This window comes from Lepisosteus oculatus, chromosome 13, assembly GCF_040954835.1.
Source record: "Lepisosteus oculatus isolate fLepOcu1 chromosome 13, fLepOcu1.hap2, whole genome shotgun sequence".
In the NCBI taxonomy this organism is placed as follows: Eukaryota; Metazoa; Chordata; class Actinopteri; order Semionotiformes; family Lepisosteidae; genus Lepisosteus; species Lepisosteus oculatus.
This window is the reverse complement of record NC_090708.1, coordinates 25,264,334-25,284,051: the sequence shown is the minus strand read 5'-3', so window position 1 is coordinate 25,284,051 and position 19,718 is coordinate 25,264,334. Positions and strand designations below refer to the sequence as shown.

The window sequence follows — 19,718 nt, the reverse complement described above, 5'->3', positions numbered from 1 at the left end:
CGGCCCACACAGTCTCCATTGTCCTCTGCTATCTTCAGCAGTGCAGGGATCTATGTATGACTTTAATGGAACATATTTTACTTCACCGTGTAATTAGCTCATATGTCACTCTGATACATGTAATCTTCACATTCAGGAAAGAGGCAGATGACTAAGGGAAACCACAAAAGGGAAAGATAACAACGTCAGTATAAATTCAGGATATGCCTATGTAATTCATCTTAAAAGAAAGGATTAAAAAATAAGATATGCCGGTGAGGCTGAACAATGCAAAAATAGATTGCAAAAGATTGGCAGAGTAATTCAAATTTCTTTAAGCCAAATCCACAGCTATCATCACTTCCATTATTTATTCAGAAATGTCATATTGGTGCTAGTGCTCCAGCATGAAGAAAATACTTTGTAAATATTTTTTGAAGATTGTCAAACACATCACTGTCTTGCCTTTCTGCTCTGCCACTGCCTTTTCATTGAGTCCTTAATCGGTTAAAACATTATGACTTTTTGTTTCTTTTCCTGGAACGAGTGCTCATTCTCACGGTTGTTTCTGCACCCCAAAAACAATACTGCACCCCCTCCCTCCCTTACCACTACCACACACTTTCCTCCATTTCAAGTTTTCAAGAGGGTTTTTTTAGAGGATTTTCAATTCTGAATTAATTACAAATAATGTGCCTGTTCCTAAAGCCTTGGCTGTTTGTCTGAGCACACAGGGGAATGTTGTACACAAGCCTGTTTATTTTTCAAAGCCAGTCTGTTTGAGGAAAGCAGGGCTGGAGCTGTGTGACTTGGCTGGCGTAGCAGTTAGCTTTGGCCTCCTCTCAGCATCTGCACGAGTTTGTTTGACTACACTGAGCTCCAGCTTCGCAGCTGGGCTCTCTTCTCTCCCATTTCACTGTTTTCTCAAGCACGGCAACTCAGCCTATGAGGAAAGTACACAGGAATTAAACAGAATAGATACCATACAAACTGACTCTTCTAAGACAAGCATTTTTTTAGTCCATTGGATTTTCTGCTTTGATGGGGGACTTGTTTAAAAATTTTGGGTCATTTGGATTGATGCACAATGACGTGCTCTTGGGCAAATGTCTTTTGTCAGTTCTTTACTCATTGTGAGGTTGCAAGCAATGCAGATTGAGAGTTCCCATCAAATATTAGTGTAGGTGGCTCTCACTATGAGTTGTTTATTTTTCATACTAGGGCTTCACTTACCCATCCGGCAAGATATATTTTTAAAGCAACATTTTTATCCTCGTCTCCATCTGAAGAGTTAATTTACCATTTACACTTGTCCCATTGGATGAGACTTTCAAACAAGATCAAAGACAAAACAACCATATCATGTAATCTGCAAAAAAACAATATTTGTTCTCAGGCAGGGCTGATTGAACTGCTATGGTGACATTTTAACAACCCTGTTCAGAAAATCCAGGCCGCTTCAGGGAGCAGGTCATTGGTCTAAGAGCTCCAGTGGGAAAGCATGGAAATGTATAAATCCACTGTTGTTGAGTGGGTTAATAAAACTTTTACTATACAAGGTTCTTCATGGGGAAAAAAAGAAGGTTTTCAAACTCAGCAGAAACCCAGCATTTTGTACTCATAATGTGAGGCAAAGATGTCTTTCTCTCAACTCAATTGGGCATTAATGCAATGTGTATCTACCCCTCATTTCACAGGAGAGCCATAATCAATTACTGCTTACATTAATCAATTATTAAAATCGTTTGTTTTAAAACTGACAGGTACAGTAATTTTCAGTTGTACTACTGGTAAATAAATAATTAAATATGAATTGCACAGCAAGTAGTTACCTCAAACCTTGTTCTGTATTCAATATATACTGTAGTATCCAGAATACATTTACAGAACCTACAGACATGCTGCTGCATATTATCAATAATCAATATTGATAATCAATATCTATAATAAGTTCATTTTTAATGAAGAATCGTGGTTTTGCAAGATGTTCCCTTATCTTTCTAGAAACCACAACTGCAACAACAAGTAACAATACCACTTGTAGACCACAGACAAGCAAACCACTGATATGTGCAAATGCTTTATACTGTAAAGAAAGTAGCTAAGGGCTAGGTTTCATGACTTGTGTTATTTTATAGGGTGGCAAGATCCCAATTCGGTGGACAGCACCAGAAGCCATTGCCTACCGCAAGTTCACCTCAGCCAGTGATGTGTGGAGCTATGGCATTGTTCTGTGGGAAGTGATGTCATACGGAGAGAGGCCCTACTGGGAGATGTCCAATCAGGATGTGAGTAGATGCGCTGTGACTGGTGATGTCAGAGGGGCTTCAAGCTGTGAGAGGAAGGCAGGTGTATTGGGGCCAGGTGGCAGACAGGGCTCAGCTCAGGAAAGTAGAAACGAAAGGCAGTCATCTCATCACAAATACGCACACAAAGGATAGAGAATTGTCTTCCGTTAGGAAATGTGCATTTCATTTAATGATGGCTTGAAACAAACCCAAGTCAAAATTAATAATAAACAAAATCTATTTCAATGCAGACAATTTGTTTGTATAGTTTCCATTCCTTTTGGGATCAAGAGCTGTAACTTTATCTCTGGTACTTGGATAGGTTATTGTCTCTGCACTCGGAGCGTCAGGCAGTGTTTATTTGGATTGCATACATTAATGATACCCTATTAAAACCAAGACACAGTCTTGCATCACATTAAAGTCTGTTAACTTTGCAGTTCTGGTGAACTTTTGTAGGAGATAGAGAAACCTGGCTTCTTTAAGCTTAAGATAAATATCCCATTTTAAATTGGATACGATTCAACACAATAGGCAATGATATAGGATTGTTTTCTTAGCTAGATTTAAATTCAAATGTGGAACTACACTCCCCAATAACTTAATAAAAGCAAACAACGTCTTGTAACAAAATGCAGTCACCAGCTGAAGTTTGAGAAATAAAGCAAGAATGAGCTTTCAAAGGTACATGTAAAATCTTTTTTAGTTTTTTTCATTTATAATAACTATAAATCAGGATAACTGTAATTATTTTTTTCCCCAAAAAAGAGAGAGATGTAATCCTGTATTTATTCTCCTTGTGGGCATTTGTATGTATTTGTAGGATCCCCTACAACCCACATCTTTCAACACAGAAAAAAATGGCAGCTCAAATGTCGCCATGTCTTTGGTTGAAGGAATAGTCCTTTTGTCTATTCCTACAGGGAGAACATGTTGTTATGCTCACAGGCGTAGAAGCACTGCATTGTAAAAATGCCAGTCTTGTCAAAGTCCGACAACAGCAGTAAAAACGACAATAGCAAACTGCCATTGTTGCCAGCACACACAAAAGCATTACGCCAACACAGATGGCCGTGTGCAAGACTGATATCTGTACCACAGGTGGTGGAAAAGGTGGTTCCTCTGTTATGAGGTACTAATTGGAAAATGACAGGGGTTCTGCGTATGTTCAGTCCTTCCATCACACCTTTCCCTATGCCTATATGCAGGTGATCAAAGCAGTGGATGAAGGCTATCGGCTCCCACCCCCCATGGACTGCCCGGCTGCCCTCTATCAGCTGATGCTGGACTGCTGGCAGAAGGACAGGAACAACAGGCCCAAGTTCGAGCAGATTGTGAGCATCCTGGACAAGCTCATTCGGAACCCCAGCACCCTGAAGATCATTGCCAACACGGCTTCAAGGTAAAGCTCTAACCTAGTCTCACCCAGGCTCTTGTCTGGAATCTGAGGGGTCTTTACTTTTCCAAAGTGCAGGACACTGGGGAGACCATTTCCAAAAACAGGTTCAGCCTGCATCTCAGGGTGAATTTTAATGAAGAATTGGAGGCACTGAAGAATTGTTATTGAGAATAGGAGGCAGTAATTTACCTTAAGGTTTGCGGCAGAATGGAACAAGCTACCCAGCCATGTGGCACAGTAGCACAGTAGGTTGGACTTCTGACTCATGACTGATAAGTAGTGGTTTTGAGTCTCTGTTACAGACACTGGTGTTGTACCTTGTGTGAGGTACTGCACTTCACCCCAGTTGGTCCAGTCCAACTAGCTCTGTAAGTGGAGAGCAGCATTGCTGAGGGTGATCCCCTTGACAGACTACATTTTAACAGAAACCAGGATGAGCTCTGGCCCGATGAACCAATGTGTGCTCTCAGGTTTCACTTTTTTTTTGTATGATTGTTTGCACAGGAATTGTTTTTAAGATATAAACTGTTTTTCTTCTCCTTTTCTGTGCAGAAGGAAGTAGATAAGGACCTATTGCCCAGACAGACCACAGAACGCACTTGTCATAGACAATTGTTCATTTCCTGTACAGTTCCCTAACATGTCTGGATAGTTTATGGGTTTTGACAGCAACATCACTAAAGCAGCTTAGCTGACTTCACTGCACTCTTAGCTTTACCTCAGTGGGTATCACCAACTGTTACAATGCTAGACAGATACAAAAATATTTCTCATTTTCATGGCTTCTCTCCTTATGAGGCCAGTACTCGGTGAGGTCCAGCATGACAGCTGTTATTTCTTCAGATTTTTTAAATTTATTTTAGTAAAATTGAATCCACCTGGGGGTGCCTGAAGCCATAGCGTCCCTTGTACGCTGACCGTGTAACTGGGAGCTTTGTTATTATAAAGATGCTCAAGTGCATAACGATGACTAACGAGTTTTTAAGAAAGTGAAAATGGGTCCCCGGGAGCTTGCCTGTAATTTTCCTGATTGGCTTTTAACGCGGATGGTCTGGGAGCTGGGTCACGTTGATTTATGGAGAGCAGTAAAAGATGTGGTGAAGCACCACAGGACACCAGTTACAGCTGCACACGGCCCAGCACACCTAATTTGTCTACTGCTCTACATGCAAATGGAACTTCAGGCCCTGGCCAATAAATTTCATGGCCAGACCACTGCTTGAAAGCTGGGGGTTACAAGCACATGCGTGTTGATGCTGAAAAGACCGGGCTTTCCCCTAGCGCGGTTTGTGAAGGCATCTCGGCACTCTTCACAGTGAGAGACAAATTCCTGTCCATGACTAAGCTGCCCAGATGTCTTTTCTATGGAGGAGCCGAGCCAATTTTTCCTTTTAGTCTCCCTGAAGGCTTTTAAAAACATGATACTGCACAGCAGTGGTTATTTAGAGGTCACTGTGTGAATGGAAAAGAAAAATCAAGACAGGAACATTGAGTGTTTACTTCTCTTTTTCCTTTTTTTCATTCCTTTTTTTAATATTCAGAATCCTGGGGGGCTGAAATTGAACAGTCTGTAAAATAGAGGGTTAATGCTGAAACTTCATTAATTAAAGGCTCCTCAAGAAATAGAAAAGGTTTGAATAGTGTCTACTGCTGTTACTAGCATCCACTGAAGTTTAGAAAGTTTTGAAAATGAAGAAAGAAAATAAGTGAACCAGTGGGAACCAGAGGACACAAACAGAAACTATGGGAAAATGCACTTAAAACTGTGAATAGGTGACACGTCTTCACACAAAGGTTTGTGGGAGTGTGGAACAAGCTACCCTGGCAGTTGATGAAGCCAGTAACCTGGTTTCTTTCAACATACAGCTGGGGAGAAATTTGAATAATTAAATACACATACACATATGGCCAGATGGGTCAAATTGCTTCTTGTAGTTTGTAACCTTTTTATGTTCCTTTAATGTTGGGAGACTAAACTACACTTGCTTGTTGTAAAAAAATGTGTTCCATCTTTGTTAAGGATTGTAAACTGCTGTCTAAGAATTATTATCTGAGATAATGTAATATCTATGGATAGATCTGCTTCAAGGAGTAAGTTATCACAAACATTCTTTCATCACTGTTCCATAATTTAATCTCCCTCCAGACTGGAGAATGTCTATATTTCTCATTCTGACTCAGACAAGATCTTCCCAACAGCAGTATCATCATTGCTCTTTGTAAATGTCAGGTGTTAACACTGCGGATGACAGTGTAGCATTACAAATAGCTTGGTTGCTGAAAATGCATCCTTTCATACTGTTAAGTTAATCAAAACAGCCATCTGTGAAAACAAAAACTACCCCATTATTAATTACTTATCCATTATTAACAATCTAAAGCAAACCACTTAGCTCATGATACAGTAAGTGAGTTTTATCATATTATGTCAGCATAGACTAATGTATTGAATACATTACTGTAATTTCAGTTCATGGTAGTACAGTACCCTACTAAGGATACTTGCTTTTCTGCTGTATCTGCAATCACAGAGCAACTTTGCTAGGAAATTAATTGAATCAAATAGCAAGAAAATATATTGGAAAATAACATTTGAATCTATCCCTAGCCCTCTGATCTGAGGCATTTTAAAGAACCTACCTTTTCATTTTGCTATTCCTTTGGGCATGAAAATTCCATTTAATATAATTTTAAGGTCATTTTTAAAGATTAATTCAAAAATAATATGCAAATAAAATTTAATAAACAGTCCACTCTAGAGATGAATTTGGTCATTCTTATTTTTACCCACAATGCCTTCAGACTGGAATCCATGCTCTACTCACTGTTTCAAACTTGTCAAACTGGCTAAAACTTAAAAGAACTCAAAAATAAGGAGCAACCTTCTAAAGCACTATAATTCTTAGGTATTGTCGTCATCAAAATGACATGCAGTGTTGCTCTGCAGTAATAATACAATTTTTATTTACAAGTGCTATTAAAAAAAACGCAAAGAGCTGGATAATGCTCAAATGTCCGAAAATGAGCCGTTGCCCACAGTATTTGTGGTTTTGTGAAGACTTCTTGGTATTTTAAAATTGCTTATTTACAAAATGAATCTGTTCTTCTGCTTCAGAATCTCATTTCCTGTTAGGTTCAGAGCCAGAATTCCCCTAGCTTTGAAATCAAATGTATAAACCCAGGCCTAGCCCCTGCGCCACATATTAAATCACAACTTTGTTGAATAAAGCATCAAGTGAAACAGAGTCTTCGTTTCAGACAGTTTCACAAGTATTATCTATTATCTAGGAAAAAAAAAACATTTACAGTATATACTTCATTCAAGCATTCAAAGGATGAAATGAAGAGACTTCACAGATATAAACTAAATGAAAGTGGTCAGACAGCATTGACTGCAGAGCAAGGTTCTTTTTTCATATTTAGTGTTTGAGGTCCTAGATTCAGCTAGGCTAGAAAACCAAATATTCAGAGCAGACACACTGGCGATGTGTGCAAGGTCAAGCCCCACTGAAAGAATCGTGCCAACGTTGAAGCCTTGTCTGTATTTTTGTCTTTTTTTCCTTATCAAAGTTTAGAACAATTAAACAGAACTTAAAAGTCAAAAGCTTAAAACTTAACAGTGAAAGGACCATTTTTTAACTTCAAACCGTTGACACAGGAAGATCTCTTTTTTTGTTTTTTGGCCATCATCATCTTATTATTATTATTATTATTATTATTATTATTATTATTAAGGACAGTAGTACAGTGGTTAACATTGCTGTGGCCCTGCTGCCAATTCCAGTCCAGGGTCACTATCTGTGTGGAGTTCGTATGTTCTCCCCATGTTTGTGTGGGTTTCTGCGGGGTGCTCTGGTTTCCTTTCACAGTCCAAAAATGTACTGCTAGGTTAATTGGCATCCCATCCATGGTGTATTCTGCCTTGTGCCTGTTACTTGCAGGAATTGACTCTGACTCTAACTGCGACCCTGAATTGGAACAAGTGGTTAGAAAATGGATGGATGGATTATTGTTGTTGCTGTGTTATGAAGAGGATGTCAGTAGTATAAAAGAAAAAAAAAGTCATCTGGAATTTTCAGATCACTTACTTGTGGTTATATATAATTTATTGGTACTGAACAGTTTATAGCAGGAAATACCCATTGTGACAGTGGAGAAAAATCTGTGTTTCTGAGCTTCTCCCATCTCCACGGGTATTTCCTTATGAAGGCCTGGGGGGGAGACTGGGGCTTACCCTTTTGTGTTTTCTCTTTGCAACATGTGCTTTTATGAGCTTGTTTTTTTAATGCTAACATTTCCTTTCCTGATGTGAATCGCAGGCATAAAAATCCACCTTTTTGTTTTCGGATTTGTCTGCGGGTAGGATACAATGCTCACACTGGCGGTGGTCCTGTCGACTGAACTCCCAGGGTCACTTTTATAGGGCCGTGGTGACAGAAAGTCCACAGCTGAGCAGCAGGCAATAGGAACTCAATGGTGTCCACACTCTCCCACTCCTCAGCATCCAGATTGAACTCGCAAACTAATCCTGTCACCCATCCAGCTCACCACTGCTTGTCTTCTCCAATCCCATACAGGCCCTCCAACCTACTGCTGGATCGGAACAGCACAGACATCTCTGCTTTGCGCTCCATGGGGGACTGGCTGGAGAGTATTCGCTCAGTGCCCTGTAAGGACACTTTCACAGGGGTCAGTTACAGCTCATGTGACACGCTGGCCAAGACGTCTACAGAGTAAGAGCTTCAGTTTTGCTTTTGTTGTAACATTTTTCCATGCATAGTGGAGGTGATATGTTTGTATACCTTAAGAATGTATAGGACTTAAGAATTCATAAAGAACGTATAAGAACATAAGGAAAGTAACAATCAAGGGGAGGCCATACAGTCCATTTAGCCTGTTTAGTAGTCAATAGTGCTCATCCAGGATCATATTCAGCCATTCCTGAAGGAAGCCAGGATGTTGTCTTCAACAACATGGCTGGGCAGGTTGTTCCATTCTCCCACAACCCTTTGTGTAAAGAAGTGCCTCCTGTACATGGTGTTAAGTATGTGAACATTTAATTAGATTCCACTTGCGGCCTTCATTTGTAATTCACTATTATTTAGAAGCTTTAGCAGTCACTCCAACCTTTCTTTTTACATGTGCTTTTTCAGGACTGTAGGGAGAAGGAGATGTGTTTAGTGTTGACAGTCCTCTGATTTAATATCGACAGTTCATGGAGAATAGCTAGATTTGATTCTTTTGAATGAAAAGGCACCTCTTTGAATTTAATTAGAAATGACTGTGTTTTTTATTGTGGGTTTTTTTTTTTCTGTGCATAACCCAACAAGAAAAAGAAAAAACTTCACAAATACATGGCAAACGTTACGACAGACTCTGGAGACTTGGAATGGGTTTAGTAAATTGAAGCTGGCAAGGGCTATAGTTAAGGGCCACAGCTGACTCGTTCAGGCTTCTAATAATAAACTCGTATTTTCCTGCAGTTGGCATTGATTAGGTTTTATGGGAAACACTGTGGTGGCATTCTCGGGGTCTCTTGAAACCCAGTCCAGGGTGAAGTCCCTGGAGGGATGCCATTCCACTTAACTGATAAGGTATTCGACAGTGTAAATAACTTGACATTTGGATCAAAGTTTGTGGCCCTTGGTTGGCTTTTCTTAAACTTTGTGGTTGTACTTAGAAGAAGAATGTAGAAATGCATAAGCACAGAGAGCAATTAAGAAACTTTTGTTCCGTGTCTGTTTTTTTTTCCTGAAGAATGTGAATAATTATATGTAAATACCATACAAAAAATAAACTCCCTCACCCTTGACCCAGCTTTAATTGCTTCAGAGTCTAGCGTGTCTCAAGGTTGTCTGTAACACCAGCTGCGTGGTGAGACTGGCATATTACAGGCCTGAAAAAAAACTAGTATGCAGGAATGCCCAGGTGTCAGGAAAGAGGGAAAGGCATTTTATGACATAAACACAGCTCTTTATGATTGTTAACAATATAAGGCCTGACGCTGCATCTCTTGAAATTAAGAAGAGCAAGAATTCATGGTCTTCAGTTAGCATCTGAAGCATTCACTTATGAGAAATAGTGGTATGCATCAAGAATGGTAGGCAGAAAGATTGCATTGAGGGTGCACGTTTGTACGATTTCATATTACTTGAACTCTATAAATCAGTTTCTGTATTAAGACAAAATATAGGGTCAAGCTATATATATAGTGTTTCAATTAGATAGCATATGCCAGTGTCTTTATCTGTCTATAACTTTCCCCATTTCAGCTCTGTAGTTCCAGGAGAGAAAAAGAGGGAGAAAACTACATTTTCCATCTGGCCACAGCTTACAAAGGCCAATGTGATATTTGCCCCAAACTAATTGAGCACAGGTGTTCTCAATGAAGGCCTTTACTCAGGGTATATGAGGGTGGGACAAAGTAGAGCTAGATGTCTTTTTCATAGAGACCAGATTGTTAGACTAAGGTTGATTTGCCACAGTTTGGTGATCACATAAGGAAAGAATCTTGAAGCACAGAAAGAGTCTATTTTGTTAAAACTAAACAAATTACTGATAGGAAACCATTTGTCTTTTTGTGTAAAAGTTTGTAAGTGGATTAGCCTATGGTTGGGCAGGAAAAAAGTTTCGACAGAGTTCTAAAAGGAGTGGGTTTTCTTGTTTTTCTTTTTGGAGCTCCGAAGTCTGGGGGTTATTTTGGGACCCAGAAGAGCCTACTAATAAGCATAGAAAATACAGGGGTTAATTTGCCATGCAATGGCATGAATTACTTCCACACATTAGAGCCTAAGCAAAAAGAGCCTGGAAGAGGTGACTAGCACCCTAAGTTTAGTATCCTTACTTTTTTCTTTGAACAAATGGTAGATTTGATGTAGAAATGTGTGTCAGCCCTGAACACAAGGGGGCTGTGTGTGGCCTACAGTGTAAGCATTAGTGGGCTGCAGACTTTCAGCTGAATGGGACTTCATGAATCAGCAGAGACCTCCCTGAAGATCATCATTGTTTAGCTAGTTTCCTGTCAAGAGTGTCACCTAAGGAGCTGGTCCTTGCATTGAAAGTGAAGACATTGGGGCTCCTCTCATTAGCAGCTTTCTCATCTTCTTATTAAGCACCCGGCCTGTATGCTATGAAGTTCTCTGATGTATTTCAATGCAATACTTCCACGGGCCTAGGTTTCCATTTATGGTCTTGTTGAAGTGTTATATGATCTATGTACAACTTGATTCCTTTTTTTAAGATGTAGAATTCAATAACTTTTATGAAGATGAAGAACACCTTCAGTGTTCTTTGTTCATTCATTTTCAGACACAAAAGCTAGGTTTTACAGCTTTAAACATGTTCTTAATGGATTTGAGGAAAAACATAGTATTACTGATGTTGTCCTGACAAATTCCAGATTCCACTAAATATCCAACCTTTGGGGGGATGTAAGAACATAATATTGGGACCTGACAGCAATGTTGGAGGTAATGTAGAAATTACTCTCAGTAAGGATGGGAAATGAAAGGGTGTATGTTTCTATATGTTGAGCACACACACAGATGCCTACTTTTAAATGGAATCAAATTAATTTATTTAGGTTGTTGAATTTAAAAGTCAATGACCTACAGGTGTACATCATCTGATGTCAATTTTGTTGCAGTTACAGACTTGAGAGATTGAATTCTGCTCTGAATTGTTCACTGTTAATATAGAATACAGGCAGACAAACAGGTAACCTAGGCCTTTAATATTTTAGGAATGTGCACTCACTATCCCTGCTCTCATGCCCCAGCATGTTGACTTCAGTCAGCTTCAAAAGTAATAATCATTCCTTGCACATTAGGGGTGGTTTACTGTAGGGCTTATAAATCTGAGATGTTTATCCTAATGACAGTAAAGTACTACAAACAAATGTGTGCCAAGTCAGTAGGCCCATAGTGTTTATTTTATGTTATTCATATGCTGTCTTGACATACTGTATTTCAGTAAGTGGCTGCAAATGTTTTAAGCTCTCCTTTAAATGAAGGGTTATTTAATTTAAACAGTTTAAATAAAGGGTCTCAAGACATCATGCTGGGAGAGGAACTGAATGTGTCAGTCTTCCTCACATTAGCCTTATGGAATACTAAATTACTGTTACTGTATACCCGCTGTGTGTGTAGTTGCTAGTTTGGCACTCTCTGAAGAAAGAGGTTCTAGGGTGCCTTTCATGTTCATATTGTTCCCATGCCGTGACACTGTGGGTCTGCTCAATTAATTAAATACAGCGTTTGTTCCCCTAGTTTTTCAGCTGCGTAAAAGCTGTGCTGCCTCAAGGCTAAATATCCCAGAGTGTATGAAAAGTGTCTGTAGGACATTATTCAATACTATGCCAAAAGTCAAAACCTGTGATCCAAATATATTTTAAAAGAAAGCTAATTTATTCAAGTAGAGCACCAACAATTAAATCTTCATCAAGGCTCTTTGAACATTCGAAAGAAGTCAATATGTCACTGAAACTACAAAAAAAATAACATTTTTGTTCCTCTGTGTTATGAACTGCACTGGCCAGTGTCATTAAAGATGAGAACATTTCTTGCAAGACCAATATGGCAGCTACACTGTCTTTCCAAATACAGTTTCTCCATTGGGTGAAATGGGTCTTATCAGAAGAAGTGTGATCCTTGATTTTAATTTTTATTCAAAAAATCTAAATTACTTAAATGAACATGCCAGCTGTTCTGTTAAATGAACATCCTAATGTTGTCTAAGCCGAGACCAGGCTTAGAGAACTGTGGGTTAGAAAAAATAGCTCACTTGAATGTCAATTGTTAATTGTCAGCTCACTGTTAAAACCCTCATCCTAGTGTGACTCTGAAACAACTGAATCTCTGGAACCTCAATGATTTAAATTTAAACTGTGATTTTGCATGGTTGTACATTTCAATTTTACATCACAGTAATGTAGAGGTGCTTTTCAAAGATTAAATACAATAAGGAAGGTAGAAAAATCAACACATTTGATTGGGGGGTGTAAAGGACAAAGTGTCAAAACAAAGAAGGACCAACTATAAAAGGATCTGAATATCTCTGTAAAACTATAAAACCGGAAAGATCTTGGTCAAAAAGACTAACTTCTGGTCAGTGATCCTTGTTCTGATGACAAAGACAGAACCTCCACTCACTGTTTTGAGAATGGCACAGTCTGCTTTATTGTGTTGCACTGAAGAAGGTTATTTGACCGATCAAGGTGACTTTAACCACGAGATTAGCAAAATAAAGCATGTGGCAATCTCCTGAAACAACGTTGTCACCTCCTCTGCCTTCAGATGAGGCTGGAAAGGTATTTCTCCACAGGAATTTACAGTACCTCTGTCAGGACTGAATCTCAATATCTGAGATTTTGTTGAGAGCTCATACTGTACTTCAGTTTTTGTCTTCTGTGAGTCACATTTTTCTGGGTCTTGCATTTTACTGTACATACTGTACTGTATGATGGTCTGCAATGGCTATCTGTGTTTCACATGGAGTGGGAAGATGGGGAGTTAATGTGATTCTAAAGGTTTACTTTGTTCATAGAATCTGCCTGACTGATGTTAAGCCAGCAGCCTCTTCCCCCGAATGGGAGCAGTCCCTGGGAATAACAACACTTTAATCCCAGAAGGACCAGATGGTGGGTCTGACCACTGCTTACTGTATGCTGGCTGCTTCAAAACTTTTCTCTAACATTTTTGTGCAAAAGTGGCTTTTCCAAGCACCCTGAACACGTCAGCAAAATGACATGAACAAAGCACGAACAAAGCTGCGCATATCCTAACATCTGCTTATACTAATTTGCTTTTTCAAACTTTCGTTACATTTTCTAAGCCCCAAGTGAAGGACTGTGGTTGATGCATTGTAGATGGTATCTGCTAAGAGCTGTATAGCACAGTGTACTTCAGTGGCAAGTGAGCACTGCATCACATACTAACATCTCGTTTTAAAGCACAATTCCAAAATGTTTAAACCCTCAATGTTATGACCTCACTGAAAGTGCAAGGGATGAATACATCCATATGGTAAGTGTCAAGAAACAAATGTGCCTGTAAATAATAAATGCTTTTGTCACTTGTAGCATGGAACTAATTTATTGAATCCTACCAAGAAGTGTTGTTTTAAGGCATTGTAAACATTCAGTACACATGTGTCAGTGCTGTTTCATGCTTTGAACATGGTATTACAACAGCTATACAGCCTTTTTGAAGCTGTAATAGAATATTGTAGTGGGCTTTTTATTGTACTGTATATTTCTTCCATCGTACCACAGAGATCCCAGTCTTTTCAATTCCTGTTGTTTGAAAGCATTCCTTGCCACCCGCGCATGTTTGTCTTTCTCAGTGTCATCATTTTAATGCTCTTTGAGTTACATTCAATCTCTTCAACTTTGAATAAAACTGTACAAAGTTTCAAAAGTCTCACCTTGACAGAGGCTGCTTTAACCTGCAATAAAAGCTGCAGTAAGTGTTTGGTACTGCTTAAATTTACACGTCATTATATTAACTATGATATCTGTATCTGTCAAATGTAACTGCTGAATTCTCTCATTCATATGTTTGCCCTGCAGCAGTTAGACCATTGATCATTCATTGTAATCCCATTGAATTGTCATGGTGGGTAATTTGAAAACACATGGCCTGCATATATACTATGTCACTATAATCGACCTTGACACAGAGAATTAAATAGAGCATTGCTGGAGCAGCACTGTGCATTAGTCACTGTTCTCAACAGGTGTGCTGCATACTGCTTTCTGTCTTACTAATGGATTTCTCTTCTCACACGCAGGGACTTCAAGAAGATTGGCGTGACAATTGTAGGACCTCAAAAGAAGATTGTAAGCAGCATTAAAGCACTTGAAACACACACAAAGAACGGACCTGTTCCCGTGTAAAACTAAGATTTTGAAGCTGCTTGGGGTTTTAAAAATGGATCTAAAATATAAAAAGAACAGAAGCGAGTGGAAAATAAAACGTTTATATAAAGGAATGCTGTGGACAGCAACTTCAGGGAACAGTGACAATGACACAGAGAGGTCCTATGGTCTGGAGAAGAGTTGCATAGCACTCCCAGTTCCCATAGCTCTTTGTCTCTGTGCAGAGAAAGATGTTCCATTGCTACCGGTAAGAGTTGCCTTAATACAGAAGCACACAAGGGCAGGCCTTGCTACAGAGTGATAATATCTCTGAAAGCAGTTACCACCAGTCCTGGAGTGGCATGCATGCTCTAGATGAGAGGCACCATAAAGCACAGCTCGGAGCCAAGACTAATGGTTGAAACTTCGGCTTGCACACCCACATCGAGAGAAAGGTTACGAGCTGCGAGCAGGGACCTTGTGCTATGCTTACCATTTAATCTTTTCCAAATGGTCGCCAATGCAGGCCCTTTGCATGCAACAGGGGAGTGTTTGGACACCTTTAATAGCATATAACAAGAAAAGCTCCCATCACTGGAAACACAACTCACGGGCTTGAAGACAAACCCAGGAAAATAGTTTATGTATGCTCCAGCTCCAGCTCCCGATCTGAATAGATGAGGAAGGTAGATCAATCTAACCTCCATGCTATAGTGTTCATTGTAGCTGGGGAATGGACTGGTGCATGGAAGCAGAATCAGAGGAAGTTACTTCAGAATGGGAGGAAAGTCCAAACGTTCGGTGGTGATAAAATGTGGTCAGGAAAGGATCAGAGAGTCCAGTTGTATGGAACCCAAACTCAGATACCATAAAACAGACAAGAGTAGTACTCTCTCATCATCAATATCAGAATCATTACAGGTGGATATTGGAAAACAATTGGCTCATTTTATCAATTCATTGCAACTGCAGCTACTATAGGTGTAAACTTCCTTCTTGTTTTAAAGTAAATGTAATTCCTGTGCATTTTCTAACAAATATCTGAAATATCTGGTTTTACCATTCTATAAAACAGAAAATCTTTACATCATTTAAGTAGTTTTTGAAAACAGATAACTATAATAAAGGAGTACATAATGTGCATATTCATGTAAGATAAAAAGTTCTCTTTTAAAGCATGTACAGTATCAAACAATGCAGGGAAACTGTAGTACTTTCAGGTTTTGATTTATAACATTACAACACAATGAGGATGGCTTTCTGTCTGGTCTGAATGTTGGTTTTATTTAGAAAAAAATATAAACATAGTATAAAGGCAACATTCACAAACGGCGTTGATGAAACAATATTTATGAAATATTTCAAAATGAATATTTAATACAGTATGCAATAAAACGACTATAATATTCAGAAACCTGGGTTGAATATAAAAGGAACCAGCAAGAAGTATTCTTGAGAAGCCATGGAATTTATCATTTCTCAGGCAGCATTATAGTAAACGTTATCTTTTGCTTATTTACTGTAGCTTTTCAATATCATAGTTCCCACTCATCAACATTCAACAAACAATTTTAAGAACCAAATCTGTTTAACTTGCATGATATGCTATATAGATATTTTGTGTTATACACAAGATGGAAATTATCAACAAATCATGTATTTCAAGATGTTTTGACCAAAAGTAGTTCAATATTGCTTTTCTTTCTACAACAAATTCCTTTTGAATTATTTTATTACACAAATAACTTCATTAATTTTGAATACGTTAAAATAATAAATTAATAGTAAAATACATATTAAATGCATTTATCACCTTAAACAATCAATAACAATACTAATGATAATACATAATAATCAATGATGATGATGATGAGAAAGAAAACTAAAGCTGGGAGAAAATGTCAAGCAACTTTCTGTCACAGTTTAGCCCTCAGAAAAACAGTACCAGAAGGTGCCAAATCCAATTGACATTTTCAGAACCAACCCAAAATCCCCCCACCCTGACAACACCTTTCCAAAGCATAGATTCTGACATCTGTGGCTGTATAACCAAGCGGGTTCTGGGTCTGGGAAAGTGTGGTCTTGGATTACAAAGAGCATTTCATTAAACAATCTAGAAAGGTGGATAAATGCCTTAAACATTTCCCTTAATAAAACGTATACCAATAAAACGCCACAATATATTGCATTGCCCTAATTGAGCATCAATGTTGTTAGCTGTATGTTATTCTTTTAAGGCCATAATGTATTTTCACTAGTTTACCATCCTACTACATACACGTCAGCTCTTAGAATTGTATTTTGCTGTTTTGTATGCTTAAAGGTCTGTAAACTACAGTATTTTAGAATTTGAGACAATGTTGACCATATTTGATATCACTACAGTCTCCCAGTCAAGAAGAGCATTGATGACCCAGGGCATTGAAGGTTATTGATGTGCCATGTTGTCACCATGGAAACTAACCTTTTTGTTTTGCTTTCTTAAGCAAGATTTTTCTTTGGAAGTTTTCATTAGGTCAGACATAGAAACAAAGTTCACTGGGACAACAGGTTTAAACTGGTATTTGATTGCATGATGAATGCATTTTCAGTGAGTTCTCAGGATGTTTCAGGTAAACTAAGGCTTCTAGGTGTCAGATGTGAATTAGACAGAAAATAATAAAACATGAAGGTAAATGCACTCCAAGAATGAGCCCATAGAGTGTCAGCCCTGTTTTAGGATATACACAGCAGATATTTATGGATATCTGCTGTGTAGACAATATCGAAAGATAAGAGCAGCATTCTCCTTACATGTTTGGACTCTTTCCACCTGAGACTTGTCCTTCCATAGTGAGGAGCCCACAGTTCTTACGCCTCTATAACATATTTAGCCATAGTGTCACAGAGGCCCAATATTCAGGCAGAAGGAGGCCTCCAGTGTCTCGATAAACTCTTCAGAAACCAGAACACTCCAACATTGTAAGCTACTGCAAGAGAAGTACAGTAAGATGTCTCATTAGCAGGGCCTCAGGCTAATTAACCATGAAATCATGGAGCTATGGGGCATTGTATGGGGAATGGATTGGTAATAGAAATCCATTTTCTAAGTTAATCATAAACATTTTCTCCTCAGCCACTCTTTTGGATCAGAAGATGAAAGATAATCTTAAAATCTTATTGTGCTTTTAGAATGAAAGAATGTGAACTCCTTCTTATCCCAGCACACAATCCATGCCAATAAAAGGACAGAATAATGGAATTTACAAATTCTAAGCCTGGAGGGGTTTGCTAGGTGTTAGTTTAGCAATCCACAAGGAACAAATGGAAATGACAACTGAACTATAAAGGCCAGTGGTGTTAAAAGGAGATCATGAGAGAATAGGGAAGATTGACTATGTACTGTAGGTAGAAGCTGGCATCGTATTCCACTACTCTTTGTTAAAGTGTATTGTGTTGTTCTCAAAGACAAGATAGAAAACTATTTAATGCCATCTTTTTTAACAGACCTTCACGTTGTTTCACACTTCAGACAGCAGTTTTCTCTGATCAGTGCCATTTTGAAATCAGCACGAAAAAAAGCGTATACCCTGTGTCCTTCAAACTGCTTGTGAATGACAATGTTCCCTACAGTATTAGCTTGTATATATGTAAACATGATATTGTAATATTAGCAGCAGTGAAACTAGCGGTACTGTCATTTACATGGCCATCTCTTTGTACAGACTTCGCTATTTAAAAATATATGAGGGAAACATTTTTAAAATTTGTGTATCATATTATCTTTTTTTTTGTTTTTTATACATTCAGAAACAATTATAATTTACAAATGTATTATTTATTTGTTAACATATCCTGTGCAAAGTTTAAGAGTTTCGTTTTGTAGCATACAGTAAATTATGACCTTTTGTGCCAGGTTTTTACTGATGTTCTGTATTTGCTTTTAAATATGTGTTTTAATGAACATTATTCTCTTTGCTCGCACCCTTTCCACCCCTCTGCTCCCCTTTCTTTATTTAGACCTTACGTGTACAAATGTAGATGGCCTACTACTAATGTAAAATGATTTGTAGTGGAAACATTTATATTTTTATAATAAACATAATGAGAATATTTTTTAAAGAATGGACATGCTGAGAAGATGTAGTTTCCTTGTTTGTTCTGGATTTATTTGTCCTTCTACTTCAATACAGTAAGAAAAGATAATCACTGGTTCAACTTTACTTCATTTTTTATTTTTCTGTTTTGCACTAAATGCATCTACAGTATATTTTCTTCACACAGATTAATTTTAGAAAATAATTTCCTTGGTATTTGTAAAATAGTGTTCACCTGGAACTTTATTTAGTGTATAATACACATTGTATTTTGTGTTTAATGTAGAAAACATGTAATTCTCACTAAAAGGAGACTTTTTTTTACTATTTTAACAGTACTTTTTAGTACTTTTCCTTCTACGTTATTCTACGTTTTCCAGATGCATGTTCAAACCTTTCTTCCCAAATTTGCGCAAAGTTCTGTAATCCTTATTTTGCTGCCACATTGAATTCACTAAAAAGAAAAATCAGAAAAGGAAATCTAGGTCATAAAAAATATTTCTTGTTTCCACGATACACCATATGCATTTCTAGAAAGCAATGAGTTCCACTGCACTTCTGTGGGCATGAAAGGTTCACTCTCAAATCACAGCCCAACTAAATTCAGCTTTCTTTCCACAGAGGAGAGTTACAGGGTCATGAGTTTAAAAGGGTGCTTGGAGAGCTCTTGAGGCTGGAACACAGTCTTTTTCTATAAACTGCTATGTGATATCAAGAAATAGGAGTCACTGGTAAAAAGGAATTGTGCAAAGAACCACTTGGAAAGCTGAGGTATGTGATATGATAAAGCTTTTTTATATCTGATTTCTCAATGGTTTGTATTGCATTACAGCAGCTTTGTTTAACACGTACAGAAATGTTGAAAATAAACAGTGCTAGTAAACCACATTACAGTATGTAAAAGATGTCTCCACTTAAATAATCATTTCAGGCCACCTCTACAGGAATCCACACAACTGCACCAGAACCCTAAAAGGTTATTCACCCCACAATTGCATTAAGACCATATCGTTACACACATTACTCCTTCATTTTTTGAATAAAATAACATCCACTGATTACACCTACCCATGCACCATTAATTATTTATTGTGAACAATTTGTTGATAGAGTAGTTTGAC

At 38.2% G+C, this 19,718-nt stretch overlaps 1 protein-coding gene across 6 annotated transcripts in view; it reads left to right on the top strand.

The window, feature by feature from the left end:
* Positions 1-18,625, top strand: part of epha3 (eph receptor A3) — a 123,627-nt gene extending 105,002 nt beyond the window's left edge. For 5 of the 6 annotated variants that reach the window (XM_015361728.2, XM_015361726.2, XM_015361727.2 and 2 more), the window contains exons 14-17: positions 2,118-2,267; positions 3,476-3,669; positions 8,244-8,399; positions 14,455-18,625. In XM_015361728.2, the coding sequence (XP_015217214.1) occupies positions 2,118-2,267; positions 3,476-3,669; positions 8,244-8,399; positions 14,455-14,560 (606 nt within the window). In that variant the 3' untranslated portion in view covers positions 14,561-18,625. Of the gene's footprint in view, positions 1-2,117; positions 2,268-3,475; positions 3,670-8,243; positions 8,400-13,209; positions 13,304-14,454 lie in introns of all 6 variants that reach the window. The other variant, XM_015361729.2, reaches the window with a different exon arrangement.
* Positions 18,626-19,718: the final 1,093 nt, after the last annotated feature.